General features: G+C 39.3%; 1 protein-coding gene across 2 annotated transcripts in view; it reads right to left on the bottom strand.

Annotated features, from left to right (window-relative positions):
- Positions 1-25,713, bottom strand: part of cadpsa (Ca2+-dependent activator protein for secretion a) — a 454,508-nt gene that overhangs the window by 260,400 nt on the left and 168,395 nt on the right. For both annotated transcript variants that reach the window (XM_069937157.1, XM_069937158.1), the window contains exons 4-6: positions 16,946-17,026; positions 10,967-11,203; positions 3,573-3,694 (exon numbers count right to left, since the gene is read on the bottom strand). In XM_069937157.1, coding sequence (XP_069793258.1) covers positions 3,573-3,694; positions 10,967-11,203; positions 16,946-17,026 — 440 coding nt within the window. The remainder of the gene's footprint in view (positions 1-3,572; positions 3,695-10,966; positions 11,204-16,945; positions 17,027-25,713) is intronic.

The raw sequence follows: 25,713 nt of genomic DNA, 5'->3' as shown, positions 1-25,713 counted from the left end.
AGGTGATTAAAGAGGTTGTGAAAAACCTGCATTTCCTATCATTATCATCAGTTTTTGGTGATTAAATATCTTTTTTGCAACTGCATGATAAAAAATGTTAAATATTCCAGAAGAAATGCTTCATTTTCCAATTTTTAATGCACCAGATAATTGTTAGATTTTTAATTATTTTAATTGAGTCATTTGACAGCCCAATAAGAGGTTAACATATCGAGCCCTCATTCATATAATCAAAACGTATATCTAAATTTGTCATTTCAACATAATCTAATTGAAATATTTAGCTGTTCCTCAAAACTTAGTTAAGCAGAAATTAAAGATGGATGCTTATTTAGTATAATTTTTCCAAATCTAAGGTAACATCTTGAACACATCAGTGACTCATTTAAGGTCAGCCTACATCCCTTAAATGAGGTACAATGTGGCCAGTGTAGATGAAGAACATCAGATGGTAACTTGAATGAAGTACAGATATCCTGCATGGTGTTCCTTGTGAGAGTCATGGAAAACATTGATTTCCTGCATACTTTAGGATAATGTGTCATATATTCTATTGTCTTAATCTGCTGGTTATGACAAATTTCAATGGGAATGCCATATAATTCATCAACATGTTGGAGTAACTGGTCTATGCACTAAGCTCCAAGTTGGGACAAAACATTCATTACCAGACACAATCTTCAGATTTCAGCATCTTTAAAAAACTGTATAAAACACCAATCCTTCTACAATAATGTTAACAGTCAGCTGAACACATTTTAAATAAATTTGACAGTAGCAAGTTACCATGAACCATGAAGGTAGCATAGTTTGAGTGTTAAAGAGGACCTTCCCAATATACACGATATGTCATCATATGTGAGAGGTGGCATCATGCAATAGCAGTACTTTACATGCAGAATGGCATGGTAATCTGCCTACTTGCATAATATATATAAAAAAGAGTGGGTGTAATCTATTCACAAATATGCTCAGAGTGAAGCTGGAGATGTTCTAAAACCAAGACAGTATATGTTGTATTCAAAACTCCTCCTGAAAAGGAGTGAGATATAATAATTACTCTTATATTCCATAAATTAATTTGAATTTAGACATACATACAGTACGGTAACAGGCAATTTCAGCCCATGAGACAGTGCTGCCCAATTACAGCCAATTAACATACAACCCCTGGTTCATTTCGAATGGTAGGATGAAACGAGCCCCCCCCCCCCACCCCTGAGAAAACCCACACAGAAACAGAGAAGTGCACCAACTCCTTACAGATAGCGTGGGATTTGAACTCCGGTCCCCATCACTGGCGTGGTAATAGTGTTGCGCTAACTGCTACGCCAATTGTGCTGCCCACAGTAAATAACTAAAGTTACTTTTTTCCCCCACCATGTGTTGCCTTCACCATATTCCATTGGTCCCATTGTCTCAAATGTTTAAACATTCAAAGCACAATGAAACAGATTTATAGATAATCTGAAAATTTGAGATTCTCAACATATAACACAGAATTGCTTTGATGTTAATCAAATCAATTTGAAATACAGAGTTTAAAATTACATAGTCTTCAAATGTGTAGATTATCAGAACAAAACATCACTTTGAAACTGTGATGGCCAGAACATTTGTTATTTTAATATGTTGTGCACCTGCATGCTACTTAAGTGAAAATTGAAAAGGATTATATTCATGAAACTTAACATTTTAAATAAAAAGAACAATGTTAAGGCTGATGAGTAAAACATGATGTTAAGTGAAAAAGTCAATGCGATCTGCAATTTGTACTATTTACCAATTTACTGTGATCGACAATAGCTGGTCACTGAATACATATCCCACAATTCTCTCTGATTGTACATAGCTCCTGAAGCGCACTAAACGCTGACCAATGTGCTCATCAAAGGAGATCAATGGGGCTTTACATCGCACTGCAATCAAGGAATTTTGCCACAGACAGTCTAAAAAGTATATGAAGGAATTTTGAGTTTATCCTGCAGGATCCCTACAACTTTTTGGAGGAAGCCTGCAGTGTTAATTGTACTGGAAAAATTTGTTGTTGGTCATTCACTCTACTGCACGTCCAACCACTGGGACTGTTGCACTCAGGTACTTGCAGTCTAAAAGGGCACCCACATGGGCAGTAAGTATGTAATTTTTTCAGCAATTTTTCTGATATTGCAGTCTAAACAACATTATTGTTTTACATTTCAGAAACAGTGATAAATTTTCTGAGGTTAACTGTGAAATGCAAGTAAAGAAATGTACAATTCTGCACAATTTGGAAAAATAAAACTAAAAATTAATGTATCTAAAACTTGGAGATCAAATGTATAAATTTTATCACTATCCAGTTGCTATGACTTCTGCTGAGGGTCTAAATCAACAAAATGGACCATAAAATTAAGCATTTAAAACCAAAGTGAGAGGTGATAACCAGTCCTCTGCATTAAAATCACTTGCTTGCTGTAGAACCAAAACACTACTTGCTGTATTTTATGCCTGGGAGCTGTTTATTTTAAGCTGATAGCTGACATATTACCAAGATTTTCAGATGACATATTTTAAACAACTGAATTTCTATCAAACAATTGATTCCAAAAAATAAATATGCAGCATTTTAAATTTAAAGTATATTAAAATGTTGAAATCTTTTTTTTAATGAAAATGCCTCTAGGATGATTAATAGTTTCCTGATACAGTATTTATGAGTTCAGCATATGATATCAACACGTACAGTTCTTAACATTCTGACTGTCATAAATTTTTCGCTTTAGAATCTTGTCCCTCTACATATTTGCATTTATTCTATTTTTAGTAGTGGACCTTCTCTCCCTTAGATTAGTCAATATTGCAAATTCTACAAAACTTGAAATAATTTTGAACTATTAATTTCTCAAAATATATTTATTTTAAGCATGTAATGATAAAGAAATAAACAAAGAATGTGAATTCTTTGGGTGGCTGAAAAGACAATCAAATTGCTGAACACATTTCAGAACATTAAATTGTGCACAAGCTTGGACTAAATTGAAGCAATGACCCCATTTTTTTCCAGCACTCTTGGCTGATCTTGAAAAATGTGGCCACAAGAGATTTAGAGTATACTGCGATGTCAATTTCCTTCCAGGACATACAGTCTATGACCTCAAGTAGAAGATCAATAGCATCCAATAATATGAGCAGCCAATCAGCTTAAGAATACGCAGAACTAATACATCAAGAAGAAATAATCCATAATTAACAACTTGAAACATTTTACAGAGTGCAATATAGAGTTTGGAATTTACAAATGCAAAATTCATTAAAAATTTTAAAGGTAAAAATATTATCTTTAAAACAATTTGGTGAACAGTTATTCTAAGGGAATGGTAGATCACATTTGATAGTATTGCAGGGCTAGGGCGATTGTTCAGCAGAAAGTATGTCTTAGGACATTATGCGTAGCTCCATTGAGGCTTAATACAAGATGGGATCATTGCTTCAACAAAATTTGAGCCAGCATCCTTGACTGGAGACAACACAGAATGTAGAAAAAAACTTAATCCACACTACACATGGAGCAAAATTACAAATCTACTTACGTCGGTTTGGAAGCTTCAGCCTGATCAGTTTGCAGTTTCTCTCCGCCTTCCACCTCCATTGTACAATAAACAATGCGATTTGGTGCTAAAGACTTGAGACCCTGAACTTCCATGATCACTACCTAGAAAATAAACCATTTAATAATCCAACCTCAATCTTTCAAAGCATCTGACCTTTTTTCATTTAATGAAATATCTACACACTGAAAAGGAGAGATGTCAGAAATGAAGCAATGTTTTGCCTGTTTCGACTGAATACTAGGTTCTTACAGGTCAAGTACATTTTACCTCCAGCCTCTTAAGGATATTCACCACTGAACCAACATTATATTTATTTCCCATGCGATTTGGTCTTAAAGAAACCTTTTTCTTTCCATTCACATTTCTCTTTTTCTTCTTTGGCTTGGCTTCGCGGACGAAGATTTATGGAGGGGGTAAAAAAGTCCACGTCAGCTGCAGGCTCGTTTGTGGCTGACCAGTCCGATGCGGGACAGGCAGACACGATTGCAGCGGTTGCAAGGGAAAATTGGTTGGTTGGGGTTGGGTGTTGGGTTTTTCCTCCTTTGCCTTTTGTCAGTGAGGTGGGCTCTGCGGTCTTCTTCAAAGGAGGCTGCTGCCCGCCAAACTGTGAGGCGCCAAGATGCACGGTTTGAGGCGTTATCAGCCCACTGGCGGTGGTCAATGTGGCAGGCACCAAGAGATTTCTTTAGGCAGTCCTTGTACCTTTTCTTTGGTGCACCTCTGTCACGGTGGCCAGTGGAGAGCTCGCCATATAATACGATCTTGGGAAGGCGATGGTCCTCCATTCTGGAGACGTGACCCATCCAGCGCAGCTGGATCTTCAGCAGCGTGGACTCGATGCTGTCGACCTCTGCCATCTCGAGTACCTCGACGTTAGGGGTGTGAGCGCTCCAATGGATGTTGAGGATGGAGCGGAGACAACGCTGGTGGAAGCGTTCTAGGAGCCGTAGGTGGTGCCGGTAGAGGACCCATGATTCGGAGCCGAACAGGAGTGTGGGTATGACAACGGCTCTGTATACGCTTATCTTTGTGAGGTTTTTCAGTTGGTTGTTTTTCCAGACTCTTTTGTGTAGTCTTCCAAAGGCGCTATTTGCCTTGGCGAGTCTGTTGTCTATCTCATTGTCGATCCTTGCATCTGATGAAATGGTGCAGCCGAGATAGGTAAACTGGTTGACTGCTCAAACTACAGGGGAATCACGTTGCTCTCCATTGCAGGCAAAATCTTCGCTAGGATTCCATTCACATACCACTTTAAGTATTCACTATGCCATAGATGCTCTGTGTAAGGGATTGCTTCAGGTGGTGTGTGGGCGGAGAGAAAAAAGTTTGAAAACCCCCATTTTAATCATACCCAATTGATTCGTTATGTGCACGGTTTCATAAGTCCAAAGGAAATGGGGCAATGACAATTTTTCTCAAACAACATATTTCAGTAACAATTGGGTCTAGAGCAGTGATTCTAAACCTTCCCTTCCCACTCACATAGCACCTTAAGCAATCCTTTACTAATCGCAGAGCACCAATGGCAAAGGCCTGCCCAGCTAACTCAGCAGAAACAGATGGGGAAGAAGGGCATTCGTATGCAAGGATATTCCCGCCCGCTATTGTTATTCATATGGATGACTCAGTCAATCAGCAAAAACGGCGGGAACTTGAACAGTATGAAAGCAGCCTTTCCAGCTCTAATAAAGGAGTGACCTTAACCTGCCACACTGTATGTGTGTTTCTTTGTAGCAGTCAGCAACAATTTAAAGTGGTATATGAGTGGAAAGAAGAAGATTGAAAACCACTGCCTTAAAGGCTCTTGAGACTTCAATTAACATTGGGCAAGGGACAGCTTCAGTACCTCATATTCAATAGAACTCATACTGCTGTTTTAATGTAAGTCGAATACCGACAGAAAGGAATTTTCCTATTGAATTTCGGCTAAAGATGACACACAACTCTAATTAGCTCCGAAATTTTGACATTTCTAGCCTCTTTACAAAGAAAGCATTTGTATCACAATCATCTGATTTTCCTTCATGTTTTCAATCATTAATTTAAATGCATTCATTTTTCATTAATACTATCCACAGGAGGCAATAGTCACCTGTGATTTACTGATGGTGGTATTCATTGCAGATTGAATTTATGGTGATCATTGTTCCTGTTTTTATTGAGGTTAACCAACCATGTTCAACTGAAAAATCTTTTTGGGATTTTTCCAGTCTATAATTTGAGAAAAATCATAAAAATGGTTGGCTTTTAGACACTGTTTTGTACATCAGGCAACTCTGGAACTTAAAATAATACTTTCATTTTTTTTTGTCCAGCATTCCAACAGATTTCAGATTTATAGTCAGAGTACATACATGACATCAACATACAACCCTGAGATTCCTTTTCCTACAGGCAAGGCAGAATTTCCATTTATTGGTAGTGCAAAAAAAAATTGTACATAACAAAAAAGAAATGTAAACAAACTGATTATGCAATACAGAGAGAAAAAAAATCAATAAAGTACAAAAGTAAGTGTCCTTAATCGAGTCCCTGATTGAGTTTATTGTTGAGGAGCCTGATGGTAGAAGGGAGCAACTGTTCCTGAACCTGGTGGTGTGAGTCTTGTGGCACCTATACCTATCAAATATTATTTAAAAATTCATCATATTGTTCTTTAACAAAATCAACATTCACTTTAAAAAAAACTCAATCAGGTTCTTAAATCAAACTACTGGAAGACATGGATTGAATTTTGAACGATGCATTTGATTGGAGATTTGGAAATTAAGCAATCAAATATCTGGGCTTTTCTTTATTAAGAGTATTTTCAATTTGCTATTTTGGTCAAAACATGCATAATCAATGTCCAAAATGATCAGACTGCTTTCAATGAGGTTCTGCATGGTAGACAATTCTGGAAGTTTAGATTGCATGGGATCTAAGATGAAATAGCAGAATAGATAGAAAATTGGCTTCATGGGTGATGGTAGAAGGTTGCTTTTTTGGACTGGAGGCCTGTAACCAGTAGTGCTCCAAAGGGTTTGGTGCTGGGCCCATTTCTGTTTGCTATCTATATCACTGATATAAATGAAAACACATATGGCATGATTATCAAGTTTGCAGATGACACTAAAGTGTCTAGTATAGGTAATTGCAAAGATAGTGTCAAACATTGCAGCAGGGTCTTGACCAGTTGGACAGGTGGGAAGATAATGGTTGATAGAATTTAATACAGAAAAATATGAGGTGTTGCATTTTGGGAAGTCTAACATGGATAGGATCTACACAATGAATTATAAGGATCTGGGAGGTGTTGTGGACCAGAGCAATATTAGAATACAGGTATATAGTACCTTGAAAATAACATCACAGATAGAATGGTCAAAAAGGCTTTCGGCACATTAGCCTTAATCAATCAGTGCATTGAGTACAGAAGTTAGGAGGTCATGTTGCAATTGTGCAAGATGTTGGTGAGGCTACATTTAGACTATTTTCTTTCCCCTTACACACCACTTTAAGTAATCCCTATACCATCAGTGTTCTGTGATTAGTAAGGGATTGCTTGAGGTGATATGTGAGTGGGAAGGGAAGGTTGAGAACCACTGCTCTACACCCAATTGTTACTGAAATATTTTGCTAGAGAAAAATTGTCTTTGGCCCCTTTCCTTTGGAGTTATGAAACAGTGCACACAATGAGTCAATTGGGTATGATTAAAACAATGGTTTTCTAACTTTTTTTCTTTCCACTCACATACCACCTTAAGCAATCCCTTATTAATCACAGTGCACCTATGGCATAGAGAATACTTAAAGTGTTATGGGAGTGGAAAGAAAAAGGTTGAAAAGCCCTGATTTCAACCATTGTGTTCAGTTTTAGTCATTGTGCTGAAGGAAAGATGCTGTCAAGCTGGAAAGGATGCAGAGATTTATGAGGATGTTGAGGATGATGAGGGCTTGAGTTATAGGGAGAGGTTGAGCATGCTAGAGCTAAGCTCAGAAAGATGAAGGGGTGGGCTCATATATGTGTGCATAATTAGGAGAGGAATAGATCAAGTGAATGCACCAAGTCCTTTACCCTGAGAAGGGCAATCAGGAACCAGAGGACATAGGTTCAAGACTGAGGGGAGTGAGATTTAACAGGAACTCGAGGCAGAACTTTATTCACACATTGGGTGTTGAATGTATAGAACAGGCTGCTGGAGGAAAGAGTTGAGGCAGGTACGACTACAATGTTTAAGAATCATTTGGACAGATGCATGGAAAGGATAGGTTTAGAGAAATATGAGCAGATGGGAATAGTATGGGTGGAATAATTTGATCAGCAAAGGGCAAATTGGGCGAAACAACCTGTTTCTATGTTCTACAGTTCTAAAAGTGGTCACCACGTCACACAAGGAGTTAATAGGACATTTGTTCATAAGTTTAAACATGAGGCTAGGTCTTAAGAAGGATTTTAGAGAAAGACAGGGAACTAAACGAAACATTTCCAAGTTGATAAGACAACTTAAGATGAGACAAAGCAGCGGGGAGAAGCAAAGAGGTTCCAAGGTGATTTAGGGGCAACAAACTAAAGCAAAGACAAGAGTTTGGCAATGTTACAAAGGTGAAAAGCAGCCGATATGTGGTGATTATCTTATCTCAACGTCAAACACGAAAAGAGAAGGGGACCAGTTTTGTGACTCAGAGAGTTGTCAGGGAGGGAGATGGAGTCAGTGGCCGGGGAGTGTCATTTGCTTTGGAGAACAAAACAACAACCTCAGCCTGTCCTTGGGAAAATTTCTGCTCTTCCAGCACCTGACGTGTGAGAAAAACTCCACAAATTAAAGACAGGGGATGAGTGGAGCAAAGTACTGGCGACTTTGGTGTCAAGCAGCATTCCTGTGCTGATCAATATACTGTTCAAGGATGACACAACCCAGGAAAAGCATGCGGAAGGGAAATGAGAGGGGACCTAGATATCTGTCTTTTGGAGACACCAGACACAACAGCAATGAATGAGAATAGAATCCATGAGAGGACCTACAAGTGGACCAATGAAAATGAATCCAAATTCAGCCATCTCTTGGCTGGAAGAAAGAAGTGGGGACATTGCTGACCACTGTATGGCCAAATGAGGCAGAGCCCACAAGAATGTCAAGAAGGATGATTCAGTATAGCTTTTCCTAGTAATAATCATATTGGATAGTACTTGTGTCTTTGATGAGAATTGATTTGATCTTATGGCATCCCATTTTGGTGTGAAGACAGACTGGAAACTAAAAGGAATAATATGTGTAGAAGGGGCGATGATATGTGCAAAGCCTCAGAGGAAGAAAAAGTGAATGGAGTTGGCAATTTGCAAGGATGGAAGGGATAAAGTGTATAGTTATTCTGAAGGAAAAAGGGAAACACCAATTTCAGCCAAAATGGAAAACATGAAGAGAGTATGTGATGGCAATTTTTTGGCTTGAGAGAGAGAGAGAGAGAGAGAGAGAGAGAGAGAGAAATTAGAGAAATATGAGAGAGAGTTCAGACACAGAAATGGCAGGATAGAACATTCAGGAGAGGTTGGCCTGGTGATGGAAGCAATTCAGATTCCTATTGTCCAGCACTGTGACAAAAACTTCCAGGAGTTCCTTGTAATCTAGTGTAAATGATGAGGGTGAAAAAAGCAAGAAGAGTTTAAAATGGTTACTTTGTGATTAAACTTGTGGTTACGTTTACATTAAAAAAGCTGGTTCTAGAATAGTGAACAGCCTCTAGATCAAGGGTAGCCAAACATGCTTAAGTTAAGAGCCACATACGTTATACTTCAAATGTTTAAGAGCCGCAGATATGAAAAAATATTACTTAGATGTTTATAGTCTTACTTGCACATTTTGATACAAAAAAAATAAATATTAAATGGGTGTATGTAATAATATTTAGAAATGGGTGTATTTAATAATATTTATTCATACATGTAATTTTAAAATTGATAATTCGTATTGCCTTCAAAAATCAAAATGTACACAACATATACTTGCATAATATTGAATTTTGTGGACCAATTTAGGGGGTTAATTATTACACACATACAACGTTTGACCGTGGAACGTACCTGAGTCATTTGAGGTGTCAGGAGATCAGATAGTTGACCAGCAGGGACTAAGTGGTAAGACCACATTCAAGACATCAGGAGCTCAAATGGGTGGGTGGGTGGGCAGGGCCTAGGTGAGAGTCCATGGTTGGGACATTGGGAATTTCAATGGGCGGGAGACTGGGGCGCATGGATCTTAGATGGGTGGGAGGCTGGGGCGTTGAGATCTTGGATGGACGGGTGGCCGGGGCATTGGGGGGGTGGGGTAGACAGGGAATCAGGAGCTTGGATAGGTGGGTGGCTGTGGCCTCAGGAGCTCAGATGGGCAGATGACCAGGACATTGGAAGCTTGGAAGGGTGGCCAGCCTGGGCATTGGGAGCTCAGATAGGTGGGCAGCCGAACGCTGGGGCATCAGGTGCTCCTTTGGGAGGGTGGTCGGGTCGAGGATCTGCAGCCAGGACATCGGGAGCTCGGATAGACTGGTGGCCTGGATCACTTACACTCCGTAATTCCACTGCCCGCAACACGGCCATAAGTACCATAATCACGCGATAACAAGCCACGCCCACTAACACTACACAGCCAAAATAGCTGCACTTTTATATCAAAGAGCCGCATGTGGCTCGCAAGCCACGGTTTTACCGCCCCTACTCTAGATTAACCTTCATATTAGTTGTAAAAACAAGAGGGCAGATATAAGGCAAATAGTCTTGGCCTGTTACCCGGGATTCCAAAATTAGAGGGCACAGATTTAAGGGGAGAGGGGAATGATATAAAAAGTACCTGAGGGACATTTTATTAACAGATAAAGTTGAGTTTCCAGAAGAAGTGCTCCCTTGAAAGTAGCATCACAGATAGAATGGTGAAGATGGCTTTCAGCACATTGGCTTTCATCAACCAGCAGAAAATTGTGACATTCAAAAGACATTTAGACAGGAAGATTTCAGTGGGATATGGGTTGAATGTAGCAAATGGGACTAGCGTGGTCAGCAGACTAGGCATGTTTCCATGATATAGGATTCTATATTGCTCCTCTGAGCCAAAGAGCTACAGGAGATACTTAGAAAAGCCAGCGTATTTTTCACAGATTGGCTCTGAGTACACTAAAACATTTAATCAGAGAATCTTTGGGAACAATTCACTGGGCAAGGTAAATACAAAGTTAGTTGCTTGTAGACTTCCAATATACCACTTGGTCAAACAATCAGCCTTGTGTTAACCTGAGCAAGCTAATTAATTACTATAAATAAAATTGCAAAAATTAAATAATGTAGACATGGTTATTCTCATTTATTGCTAACTGTGCAAAACTAATATTTCCTATTCTCTCACCTCAAGTGTAAAAGACAGAACAACATCAGACTTGGAGAGCTGATTTTCATTTTCCTCTCCCATGTCAATGATGGACGTGTTATGACTGCGTTTCAGCTTCTGAAGTTTAAATTCTGAACCTCCTTTAGACACTGGCATACTTTCTAGATTTGCCATTAGTAGATTTACAGATGACTTAAGCTCCTCAATAAACATGTTCTCCATTTCCTTTGACACAAACTTCAGAAATTTGCGTTCCTATAAAACAACGAAAAAACCATTGTGTTAACTACACAAAACAGAAGGATTTAATATACATCCTCATTCTTAAAAATCATCTCGGCCCAACAACTTAAGAAATCTTAGCAATTGTATTACCTGATGGAAGGTTTACCATCATTGCTGACACTCTTTACCATCCGAATCACAGTTTTTGTTTCCAATAAAATCGTACTTAATCAGTAAAGAGAAATTTGTCTGTGCTTTGACAATTAAATCACAGTGACTGTTACTGGTAATTGATTAGGCAATGCTGAAGTCAAATTCTATGGTGGTTCTCCAATTTTCCTGAAGATCTGCAAACACCTTAGAAAAAGAGCACACCTGTGTTTCTACAATCCTCGTAGAGACTAAATGGATTAGCGAGAAAACCCCAAAGCAAGTTTAACTTTTTTAGAGAATCATAAATGTATATATTTCTCCAGATGACTTATGTTACTTCTACAATGGCAGCCAAAGCATATTCATGAAGATTTTTTTCTTAACTGGCGGGCTCTGAGGAGACATTGCCTTTTGTTTAAAAGCTTATAATGGTTAGAATGCAGTTGGGAATGGGAAGAAGTTGACTTGTGGTGTTACTGGTGTTTTAGGATTCAACAACTGCAATTGTTCAGGGAATATCATTTTAATTATATCTTAATGAAATTGCACTCTTGTTTATCTTATGGAATGTGAAAAGAAATCTCATACATAATAAGCATTAAAGATTGAAAGAAGCCAAGAGACATTATGCTTGCTTGGTAGTATGACCTCTTATTTTTGATAATAATTTGGAACTCTAGGTTGATATAAATTAGGAATATTGTTTTTAGTTTAAATGAGGCATAAAATCGAAAGCACTGTAGATGTGACAATCGGGGGATGCAAGGAATACATTGAAATATACTCAATTGGGTTAGAAAAGAATAGCTATCTTTGGCCATGAGTGGAAAGACAGATTATATAAATACGAGATAATAAATTCACTTAATATGTGAACAGATTATGAAGGAACACAAATCTGGATTGGATTTTTCTACCTAGAATATGCATCAAAGAAAAAAAATACACAAAACAAATGTACATCGTTCATTACTTATAACAGTAAAGATTTCACATCACTCTCAGCACATTTAAGTCCATAGACTTTAAAAGGAATTTTCAGCATGAGAAGGACTTGTTGCTCACTTACATGAACCTACATCCCCTTGATTGACTGCTATCCATAATCCCTTATAATCTTTGGCCATTCCTCTGGTTTATTAACATTGGTCAGTTTATCTGCATACGTTGTAATCAATACAACCCTGATTATCTGACATCAGATTCTCCAAAATCCTCATTTATCCAAAATTTTGTTTTGGAGCCAAACTGACTGGGGACATTGGGCTCCCAGCAGAAGTGGGGCCTCAGTGGGGAGGTGCTGGTGATCAGCAGCTGCCAGCATTTTTTTAAGGCTTCAAAAGCCTTCCCTTGTTGTTAGTTGTATTTTAAACACTGTTACAAGTGATTTGCTATTGCTACTGGGCCGTTTTTAAAAAATGACCAGTTCTCCGGAAAAAACCTTTATCCGACATAGGCCCGGTCCTGATCATTTCAGATAATTGGAGTTCTACTGTAATTGCTTCTCCAGTTCTAAATTATTTTATTTTACCATACAACATACTTATCAGATCCCAATAAAACTTTAGGTGCAGGATAGTTAGGCATTACATACACTGAAAGGAGACTTCTGCTGAAGTCCTTTCAAAAGCATGTGGGCAGAGTCAAAAATTCAAATGTAATTGACAAGTGAAACAAACCCTAGCCATTCTCTCAGTGGGGTCTTGCTTTTACTGCTGAAAGACTTCACAACTTGTAACAGGAGTCCTACATACAGGCAGAAACAGAGCAACTGCCAGGCTTACGGCATTGTAGTGAAGTGGGAGTAGCTACACGAAAATTCCTAGTCGAGAATGTATCTTGATTCTGAATTGTGTATTTTAAAGATTTGCTGATGCATTGCCAGATGAAAGTCGTGGTAGTGACACGTCATGATAGATGTTGCAATGCATTGTATCATCTTTTATCTTTCTACTTTGGCTTGGCTTCGCGGACGAAGATTTATGGAGGGGTAATGTCCACGTCAGCTGCAGGCTCGTTTGTGGCTGACAAGTCCGATGCGGGACAGGCAGACACGGTTGCAGCGGTTGCAAGGGAAAATTGGTGGGTTGGGGTTGGGTGTTGGGTTTTTCCTCCTTTGCCTTTTGTCAGTGAGGTGGGCTCTGCGGTCTTCTTCAAAGGAGGTTGCTGCCCGCCGAACTGTGAGGCGCCAAGATGCACGGTTTGAGGCGATATCAGCCCACTGGCGGTGGTCAATGTGGCAGGCACCAAGAGATTTCTTTAGGCAGTCCTTATACCTCTTCTTTGGTGCACCTCTGTCTCGGTGGCCAGTGGAGAGCTCGCCATGTAACACGATCTTGGGAAGGCGATGGTCCTCCATTCTGGAGACGTGACCTGCATAGCATAGTTGGATCTTCAGCAGCGTGGATTCAATGCTGTCATCCTCTGCCATCTCGAGTACTTCGATGTTGGTGATGAAGTCGCTCCCATGAATGTTGAGGATGGAGCGGAGACAATGCTGGTGGAAGTGTTCTAGGTGATGCCGGTAGAGGACCCATGATTCAGAGCCGAACAGGAGTGTGGGTATGACAACGGCTCTGTATACGCTAATCTTTGTGAGGTTTTTCAGTTGGTTGTTTTTCCAGACTCTTTTGTGTAGTCTTCCAAAGGCGCTATTTGCCTTGGTGAGTCTGTTTATCTCGTTGTATCACTACACTGATACCTGATGTTTATAACTAACATATTTGCCATGATTTAATCACTTATTTAAATTACCAGGAACAACTTCTGTGACATAAATAATACAATCTTATGGGGTTTATTATAATACGAAGGAGCAATTTGTAATAGTTGTTAATGGGAGATCATTTTATCTATGCCATATTTCTTGACATAATCCCTATTAAAAATGAGACAGAGTCATACAACATAATTTGGTCCCAAAATGCCCCACCCACACTTGTCCCACCTGTCTGCATTTTCCCCATATCCCTCTCAACCTAGCCTATCTATGCACCCATCCAATGTTTCTTAAGCTTTGTAACAGTACCCACCTTAACCACTTCCTCTGGCAGTCCATTCCATACAATCACCATTCACTGGGAAAAATGTCACCCCTCAGATTCCTGTTGAATTTCTCCCCCACAACTTAAACCTATGCCTTTTAGTTAATGATTCCATTACTCTGGATAAAAGACTCTCTGTACTCACCTGATCTATTCATCTTAGGCAACTGACCTGTCAACTTCTATATGCAATATTTTGACTGATGAACACCAATGCGCTGAAAACATTTTTGACTACCTTATCTGTGTGATGCCACTTTCAAGCTATTATGTTCGTGTGTGACCATCGCCTTCCCAAGATCGTATTATATGGCGAGCTTTCCACTGGCCACCGTGACAGAGGTGCACCAAAGAAAAGGTACAAGGACTGCCTAAAGAAATCTCTTGGTGCCTGCCACATTGACCACCGCCAGTGGGCTGATAACGCCTCAAACCGTGCATCTTGGCGCCTCACAGTTTGGCGGGCAGCAGCCTCCTTTGAAGAAGACCGCAGAGCCCACCTCACTGACAAAAGGCAAAGGAGGAAAAACCCAACACCCAACCCCAACCAACCAATTTTCCCTTGCAACCGCTGCAATCGTGTCTGCCTGTCCCGCATCGGACTGGTCAGCCACAAACGAGCCTGCAGCTGACGTGGACTTTTTACCCCCTCCATAAATCTTCGTCCGCGAAGCCAAGCCAAAGAAAGACTCGTGAATCCCTCTGCTTTACAACATTCCTGAGATCCATACTATTTACTGTGTAGGTCCTCCCTAAATTAGACCTTCCAAAGCGCAACACAAAGCACAAGTTTTCTGCATTAAATTCCATTCATTATTTCTCTGTCCATCTGATCAAGATCCTGTTGCAATCTTTGGCAACCATCTTCACTATGTACAATATTAGACACTTCAGTATCATCCACAAACTTTCTGATCTGGCCTTGTACATTTTTATCTATGTCATTGAAAAAGATGACAAACAGCAATGGGCCCAGCACCAAGCCCTATGGTACCTCACTAGCCTCCAGTCTGAAATACAACCTTCCACCATCACACTCTGCTTTCATTTTGAAGCTAATTTTCTATCTAATGTGCCATCTCACCTTGTATCCCAAGCGACCCAACCTTCCAGAGCAGCCTACTGTGCGGAAACCTATTGAACATGTAGCTGGAATCCATATATATAACATCCACTACTCTACTTCGTCGACTTTCTTGGTCAAAAAACTCAATCAGATTTGTAAGTGAGACATGACCTCTCACTGATAAAACCATGCTAACTCTCCCTAATCAGCCTTTGCTCATCCCAGAGCATGTTTATCATCTCCTTCTAGTTCCCAGTCCTCACATCTTTCTCCACAGTAACAACAGAGAAGTACTCATTTCAGTGAAGGTCTTGCCCATCTCCTGTGGCCTCCATACAGTGTGGACCATATTGATTTCTGAAGGACTCTATTTTTTTTCTCTAATTACCCTTTTTTCCCTTTATGTACTTAAATTATGCTGTTTTACTTTTGATGATAAATACGAGTGAAGAAAGGCAGGTTTACAGCTTTTTAAAAAAAATATAGAGGTGCTGAAGGGTTTCACTTCATTCCCTGCAAGAGATGAACAGTTTACCAAATGTACCTTACACTATGAAACAAACAAGAGGCACAAAAGATTTTCTACTATCACCTGGACGATAGGAAAAATGTTGAACTGCGATGTTGTATCTGAAATTTAATAGAAATTTTGACACTTAATGCTTGACTATATTTTCACATTAGGTATGAGTTACCTGAATAATTTGGAAATTTATTATATCAAGACAAAAGAAAAAAAATCATTGGAAAAGGATTAATGTTATCAGCAAGGATTATATAAAGGTTCAATATGTATTTATCTTATCTGAAGATATAATAAGTTTGATGTGTATTTCCAGTAACTGCTGAAAGGAATAAATCTTGACAGTGCAAACAGGAAGTTCTATGAAGTATAAAAAACTTCTCAATTACTCGCTGAGGATATTAGCCAGTGGGCAGGATTCAGGTTTTAACTTTTGTGCTTTAGCTGACTTTGCAGAGAGAATTTTCATCATCAAGGGTTGTCTATTTGGATATATTAAATATTTGCAAAACCTACCTTAATTCAGAGAAATGCAATTATGAGCGATGTCAATATAACTAGGTTCCACCACTCATGGATGAAAACTTTAAAAGAATGATAAATTATGCAAGGAAATTGATCATTTAATGCATTCATTCATGGAATAATGACATCACTAGTAAAGTTGGCATTTTATTATCCATCCCTGCCTTACTTCTAAGTTAATTTAGAGGGCAGTTAATTGACAAACATCTTGGTAGGTCTGGAATCAGAAAGATAAAGCCTAAAGTGAATTGGTTTTATTTTTAAGCAACAATTGGTAGTTTCACAGTTAACATTATAAATAATGGCCATCAATTCCATGTTTAGTGAATTAATTGAATGTAAGTTGTACAACTCCACTGATGGAACTTGAACATATGCCTCAGGAGGAATGACCCAGATCTTAAGTACCAGTCAAGTCACTACTATTCCCGTAAGATGCTTTGTGACGTTGAGTTACTCACCCTAGCTATTTGATCGGCCATCTGAAGACGTCCATCCAGCTCCCGTCTGATTTGAGCTGCCTGCTCATCTGGGTTATCAAGCTGTAAATGCAATGGAAGAGTTTTAATTTTGATGTACTATCACTTCAACATAAGAGAAGCAAATTAAGAACCTAGAATTGTTGAATTCTAAAGGTCCCCCAAAACAGGGATAGGAATCATGACTCAGCTATTCTTTGGAGAATAGGCAGCATCAAAGCATTGATCTGCCACCTCACTTAGCCAAGTATTCAGCTATCCTTACTGCTGAATGTCACAATGCAAAAGGGACGCAATATTGTGAGTGGAAAGCAGCACTGAAAACCTCTTAGAGGAAGAGTTCATAGCAGGTATTGGTACTCAGTGATTCAGGCCTGAGGTAGGGATGAAAGGAAGGAGCATCTTCCACATTCCTTCTTCCAGCTGAGCTGGATAAGGAGGACAGAAGGAGGGAAGTCCTGTATATCCAAGAGAGCAGAGCACCCTGCTCCAAAAGCAGCCAGAACACATGGTCATGCACAAAAGGGAGGTAATCTAATTAGGGATAAAGACTTAGAATTCTAGGACTTGGACCTAGCTATGAGCAGCAGAATAAACAAAAATAAATGATCATAGTGAAATCACCTTCAAATCCAATATCTCACGAAATTCACAACTAACCTCAGACAACATTAAATTTAGAACATCCCTTCATTCACCTACCAATTCTCTCTATCAACCTGCTCTCGTTTCTAATATTCACATGCTTCAGTCGACCCGTAGAGAACTGCATACCACACACCCGCATAGTTTCCTCTGTGTGACTGGATGTAGAAAGAGCATACAGATACACTTGGATGCGTCAATCTATATGTGAGCAAAGGTGATGGCAACTGTGGAGATGGATAGCAGCATTAGGGTTAGGGTTAGGATACAATGGCCAGCAGCAGGTCTGAAAACTTCAAAGTTGACCACCATTGAAGTTAATCATCTTTCCTGCTTCTCCCTCAATTTTAGCCTCTTGTGTCACTGCAATGAACATTGAATTTTCCATTTTCAGGAAACAATCACCACGATTCAGTTCCACCATGTCCTTTATGAGCTCCCATTATCCAACCCCACCTATGACCTCCTCCCCTACCTATCTCCCTACTTCACCTCTTCTGCCTTCATTTGTCCAGTATTCTCCTACATCTTGGTCCCTTCCCCCCTTCATTTTGATGTCTGTATTCCCCAAGCCACCTTGTCTCAAGAAAGGGTTCAAACCCAAAACTACCTGTCCACTTCTCTTCTTGAATTGTGTCTGACCTGCTGAGACCATCCAGCCTTTCCATGTTTGCTTAAGATGCCAGCATCTGAGGTTCTTATGTTTCTCTAGTCTCTTCTGATTTACACACTGCTAATGACATAGATGGTTTCACTTACTCTACCCTGCTCCAGTCCATCATTCCCTTCCCCTTTCCTTTTTCATTTCAGATAACACACCATCTCTGTTGGCACAGTAGACAACAGCAGTGACAAATACACACTACATTGCAGGAAAATAGTGACTTTTGTGATTCAGCAAGGGGGAATCATTATATGGGTGTGTGTTGTTATGGGCCCAGGGAACCTCAAAACCCAGCAGCAATAGAAATTTACCAGGACAAATGGTTACTTAAACAAAAGTTGCTTTTATCTTTAAACATGAAAACAGCCCTCTTCTAATTCTAAGTGCATGTGTATGTAATGTGTGTGTAAGTGCAGAAAAGTTCTTTGATTTACAGTTCAATCTCACTTCTCATTCCTCTAAGTTCATTGGTTGCAGGCAATTCTTATACTGTGCCAAGAATTTAACATTTATGAATCTTCACCAGGCTTTGGTGCTTGAAATGTAAATGGTTACCACTCAGGAAGGTTCTTGTCGATTTTCAGAGAGAGATTTGTTGCTTATTGGACACAAACTGATTCCTTCCAATCAGCCACTTCAGTGTCTGGCTGAAGAAATTTGCCTATCAGGGTTTTCCAGATGATAATCTCTTTCTTTCAGGTCAACACAGAGTTCCTTATTTCAAGTGAAACATTATACAGCCAGCCATCTCCTCTTGTATAGATCACAAGGGTTTTGAACAGGCTGAACTAAGAACTCACAAACAATCTTCAAAATGGGGTATTTCCACAACCTTGCCAGCTTGTCATGTTCCAGTCCCAGATGCTGCTGCTGAACTGTAGAACTGAATTCTCTCTCACACACACACAGAAAAGCCTGTTTGTCTCTCTCTGCTTCCTTTCAGATAGACTGTGGCACCAGACCTAATCTTCCGAGTTTGTTCATCTGTTGCTTTCCAAAACAATAATCCTACTGCACAGCATGTCCAATTAACACCTACGTGTAAAGCCTCAAAAGGCATTCTTCAAAGTTTTTGCAAAGGCACCCAGAGCCTGGACTGTCTTGCTTGAGCCATACTTTTGCATTATAAATGACATCTGTTTTGAAGTGTTTGTATTTGTTTGTCATCTACACTAAAAAAACCTGCCAAATTTATATCCTTTAAAACATATCTATATACAATATAAAATATAACATAATCTGTCACAGTGTGAAATGCAACCAGTGCAGGGAGAAATGTCCTGAACAACCAGGTCAAATGTGACCTTCTCATGAAGCATCCTCCTCTTTCCTTTCTCTTCTCAGAGATTGTCCTGTTCACTGTTTCTAATCATGCTGTATCCCCAGCAGAATTCCTGATAAGTCAGCACAACATGTATGTGCAACACCCCCCCCCCCCCCAAACCCCACCAAGGTCAGAAATGGTGCTCCAGCACCCAAACTTCGGAGACATTTGCAACCTAAAACACCAAGAAAAAAACATTGCTTGTAGAATTACAATAATAGCTAGAAAGTAAACGATCAGTCTGCAACCTTTTTAATTGCACCCAGTTCAGAGGTGGGAAAAAGGATGGGGTAGTGGACGTGGAGTGGGAGTTATTTTGTAATCTTGGCTAAAAGGCAACACTGGCTGGAACACCGGCTCCAAAGGCATTGATGGTGCCGATGTCACCCGCACAATGATGGATGCCACTTCTGCTCATTTGCATTTATCTGACAAAAGTACTTCGCCCATAACAAGATAACCCTTGCATGGTATTCACTGCGACTCAGGAGTGTACAAATGCACTGCAGATGCTGTATTGGAGTTTTAATGGCACTCAGGATTCCAAAATAAAGAAGCTAATGATTTTAATGCCTTTCCTCTTTCTGGGCACTGTTCAATCACCTTTTGTATGCAATAATGCTGGCAATGACTAAGCTAACACGGCTTGCCCTGGAGCCAACAGCACATGATTAAATATGAATGTTCAGCACGGATTGTCTGAAATGCTTAAAGACCAACTGTCATTATTTTCATGACTCAGTGGCTGAAAATTATGGTGTTATACAGATTTGGATAAAACCTATTCAAGATCTTATCTTTCATCATGTTATGCACTCCTGTTCGATTGTTTGTGATTGATTGTTATGTTTTTCAAAAAATCATTCACTTGAAGTAGGAATCTAATCTTCCACCAAGGGTGATAAATTGGCCTCTAATTTTGGAGATAAAGTCATTATCAATGCAAAGGTTTTAAAATCCCCCCCCCCCCACCCCATTAAACATAGAAAATAGGTGTAGGAGTAGGCCATTTGGCCCTTCAAGCCTACACCACCATTCATTATGATCATGGCTAATCAATACCTGGTTCCTGCCTTCTCCCCATACACCCTAATCCTCTTGGCCACAGGGGCCAAATCTAACCTACACTTAAATATTGACAAGGAACCAGCCTCATCTACTTCCTGTGGCAAAGGATTCCACTCTGAGAGAACAAATTTTTCTTCATCTCAGTCCTAAAAAAATTCCCCCTTATCCTTAAACTATGGCCAGTTTCTGGTTTTTCACAGCATTGGAAACAACTTCCTGCGTCAAGTCTGTCTAAACCCTTAAGAATTTTATGTTTCTATAAGATCCCCCCTCAATCTTCTAAATTCCAGAGAATACAAGCCTAGTCTATCCATCCTTTCTCCATATGTGAGTTCCTCCATCCCCGGTACCAGCCTAGTGAACCTTCTCTGCACCCCCCCCAAGGCAAGGATATCCTCCCTCAGATAAGGAGACCAAAACTGCACGCAGTACTCCAGGTGTGGTCTCACCAAGGGCCTGTACAGCTGCAGCAGGATCTCCCTACTCCTGTACTCAAATCCTCTCGCTATGAACTCCAACATACCATTCGCCCTCCTCACTGCCTGCTGCACCTGCATGCCCACTTTCAACGACTGATGCACAGCAACACCCAAGTCTCGCTGCGTCTCCCCTTTTCCTACACAGATACCATTTAAATAATAACTTATAGGGCACCAGCATGACTCAGTTCATGAAGAGGAAGGAGTGAGAAAAATGACTACTTTGTGGCCATATCTTGACTCAAGTTCATGGCATCATGACTTGTCATCATACTCCAGTCAAGTTGAGAATAAAACCAAATTACATTAGGTGAAGTAGAGTTTTTGTGCTCGGCCCAATTGAGAATTTTGGTAAATGTTGCACACAAAGTTTTTTTTCTGCCCGAGTTTCTGTGCATAATGTAGAATAACTGTTGTAACTTGCACTACATTTTAAAATGTTGCTTCAAGGTTGATAATTTCAGGTACTCAAATCAGATCAAATAATATTTATTGTCATGTAATACTGTATTATATAAAATCCCTTTTAGTCTGCCGTAAGGCAGACAAAGATTCACCATTAGCATTACCCGGCACCCCTTACAGAAGCAAAACAGAGTCAACGTAATCATCAAATGTCTATTCAGTGACCAGGACCCTTTGGAAGCCTTTCTTGCTGTCAGCACTCTCTCAAATTCTGGTTCCGACACCTGGTTCTTATGTCAGTCTTCAGGCTGTGTGCGTTCCTTACCCGTAAGGCACCAATGTCTTGCTGCCTGTGTGTACTTCAGCTGTAGAGCCCCTTGCTGGTCCGCCACCATCGTCACCATGCATAGGATTCCTCTGTCTTCTCCTCCACATTACTGGTTCCCTGTGCCAGTCCGCTGATCCCCTGGAGTCTACAATTCCTCGTGACCAGTGCCAAACACAGGAACTACCATCTTGGGTGCAAACACCGTGGTCATACGATTTTAAATAAAACACTATCGGCTTCTTTTACAGACAGTGGAACTGGATGGTAGGGCACCATCGAGGAGCATTGTCTCTCTGCTCCCCACCCTCTTGGGGTCTGCACCGCACAGAACTGCCATGACCGCAGCTCTCATATTGCCACCATTTTTTTTAACCTTATTTTAAAATAGGTCTAGAGAACAAGAATCTGCATATTTATTCACCATCTAACTAACCTAATTTTAAATGAACAAAACATTTGAAACTGTACAAATGTGGGGCCTATTCATAGAATATTATCATGATTGGAAGATTTAAGAAGTTTAGATCCTCTGGAGATTTCCTGTCTAGTGTCTGAAGGTCGCTATTTGATCCATATCTTTACATCCTTTACTTCAAGGTAACCTTGATTAGAGGGACGGCGTAGATTAGATTTATTGTAGTTTTAGGGTTTTTTTGTTTTCTTTTTTTAAATTAACTTGTCAATATGGGTTTAATATGGTTGTCATAGATCATATCATTTACCCGTCGTTTAGACCAAGGGATTGTCTAATGTGGTTTCTATCCAGAATTATTTTTAAGAAATATTGTTAAATAAACAAATATGGATAGGTTTTTTGATTTACTTTTATATTAATTTGTGATATGTATATGACATGACCTGTTATTTGTTATATTAGAAGACTTTATACATAGGATTTATATGTTAAACTCAATTTAAAAATTAAAAAGAAAAAAATAAATCTTATTACTAGAATAATTGCATTTAAAGGATTTAAAACTGTTGTTTACTCTCCTGGGAGCAGAAAAAGACAGCTTAATTTTTAAAGCCTCCCTGAAAGCCCAGCCATAAGTCTAATTAGCAGAAACTCTCAGTGAAGAATGCTTCACCTGGGAACATGGCTACATTTAGGGGTGTGAGTTTATTCCAGTGAACTGTTTTAAAAAAATTAGCACAAAAGATGGTTTTGATTCAAATTTCACTGACCACACTGTAAAATCTCCAGCACTTTGCACAGGTTATACTTTTGGCCAAATTTAGACAAGTAAAAATAAGGCATCATCTAAAATTGATGTAGTTGAAATAATCTGAGAGAAAATAATTTACACAATTATTTCTCAAGAAGGCAAATATCATAATCAGTTTTTTCCCCCAATTTCTCATGTACAAAAATCAAATTGCTGCATTAAATTTGCAACTGTTCACTTCCTCCAATGCCACAAGTCATACTATTTCTGATTAAGAGTCACACAGAATGATGAAGCATTGAGGGCTTATGTTTGTTCTTTAAACAAATGTGCTGTCGTAACAAAATGAAAATATTTATTTGGCTTGTCATTACAAATCCTTCAGGACTGGTCCTGAACAACATGATATTTGTTCAATGATTAAAATATTCTGCTAGTTAAGGCAGAAGGCCATTTGCCTGGGGAGGCAACACATTCTTGCAGGCTATCCTGCTAATATTTAATTGTTTGATAAATGCGGCTGATCCTTGTTGGGACTGCTCAAGGACTGAACCAGCTGTAATTGTCTTCAGCCAGAATGACAAGTACCTGATCCAGATCAGCCTCCTTTTGAAATCACCACCATCAAGAATCTTGTCTTCAATCAATTTGATTAATTCCAAATTATATCAAGAAACAAGTGACTGGATTGATTGTTGCAAGGTTTGTGGGCTCTGACAACATCTAGGCTGTAGTAGTGAAGACTCGTGTATCAGGACAAGTGTGTTGCTAGCCAAACCTTTCCTTTTCAACTACATTGGCTTCTGACCAACTACATGGGAAACTAACCTGGGACAAAGAGCACTTCTGTGATAATAACCTACTCACTAAGACACCTCTTGAGTTCTGTCAAGACCATGTAAGCTTAAACCAGTGGAGTTTTAATCTAAATCCCAAGCATTTCATTCTGATATCCTATAACCTTGCCATTGTTGAATCTATCACTGGCAGCACCCTGTGAGTGTTGACTTAGATGCTTAACTGGAACAGCTGCATAAATACTGTGCATGACTAGAGCAGCAGTTCAGAGGCAGTGCATTCTGTAGCAAGTGACATCCCCAGACTTCTCAAAGCCCTTCCCGAAGGCAGATAATAGACTAATGTTATCTTATTCAAGTGGTTGGACGAGTGAAATATCAACACTACTTAAGCAGTTCACACTGTCCAGGACAAGGTAGTCAATTTTATTAGCAGCTGTTCATCACAGGTACACCATACTGCATTTCCTTTGATTTTGCTTTCAATCACCTAATCTCTACCCAAATATAAATTAAAAGATTCATATAGAACCATTGCACTTTTCAAGCACATCTCAATATTATTTACTATCTTGAACCAGAGAAATGTTACCTTTGTCACTGGGTCAAAATTCTGGAAATTCCCATTTGATATCAATGTGAGAGAGACATCACTACAAAGTCTACAGTGATTTAAGGGGGCCTTATCATTATCATCTCAGCATCAATAAGGGTTGTACAACAAAATGCAGGAATTAGCAGACACCCCCACTTTCCAAGCGTGAATCCAAATCAAGGGAGCAAAGATAAATTGTGCCTGTTCCTGTCCAGGAAGATAGGTGGGTTAAACAAAATTCATTGCTTACATAAACACCCATCTATGCACTTTGAGGTTATTTCACTATCTAACTTCCAACACCTTTAATAAATTATTTTTGCTTATTTAATTTGAAGAGCCATAATTAAATGCAGCCAACACTTATGAATATTTAGAAGTAAAACATGAAAATCTGCAGACACCTGAATAATTCCATCTTATCTGCATAGGAAACCTTAATTCATGAGATACGAATAAATAACAAGTTGATAATTGTGTAATTCTGTAGAATTTAATTTGTGCAAACATGAACCCAAAGCAAGTTACCGAGAACTGCTAACCCACACAATTGCACGCAATGAGGAATTTATTATATCCGCATTCCAGAAATTATTTTTCTGTTTTAAGTAATTGACTCTGTTCCTCTTCAATAGAGCATCAAGTGGTAGCAGAGTTGAATTGGCAAATAATATTGAACAGGTAAATCCATGATCAAAATACTGAAAGGTAAAGGAAGAAGAGGTTTGTAAAGTAAAATGTAGCACATTGCTCATTGTAAATACAACTGTACTGTTTGATTTTACAAAACTGGTTTCTATTTGCCAAAACCACTTTCCAAATATGTATGGGGTTAATATGTTAATTTTTCACATGTACATAATTGGGTGGCGTGGGCTCGTTGGCCAGAAGGGCCCATTACAGTGATCTATTTCTGTTAAATTAAATAAATTGTCATAATCTTTTGAAGAATTGAATGTGCAGCTTAGAGTTCTGCTCACCCACACACTGGTTCTGGTCCCTAGAGCTTCCACAAGCTACTGGCTAATGCTGCCGAGCACCTCTGACATGTGTTTTGCATTAATTTGTGTTTGCTTAACATCCTCCTTGCAAAAATAAGTCAATTTTCATCATTTTATAAGAAAAAGCAACAAGATATTTGAAGCAAATTTGATCTCAGGTGAGAGAATAGGACTTTTGATTTTTTTGGGGAGGAAGGCAACACAGATCACATAACGAGAATCTCCTTTACAATTTCAGACTGCATGTTATTGACCAATAGACAGGCAAATTTGCATCA

This window comes from Narcine bancroftii, chromosome 5 (genome assembly GCF_036971445.1).
Source record: "Narcine bancroftii isolate sNarBan1 chromosome 5, sNarBan1.hap1, whole genome shotgun sequence".
Lineage (NCBI taxonomy): Eukaryota > Metazoa > Chordata > Chondrichthyes > Torpediniformes > Narcinidae > Narcine > Narcine bancroftii.
Note: the sequence above shows the minus strand (reverse complement) of the source record. Positions and strands in the feature narration are given on the sequence as shown.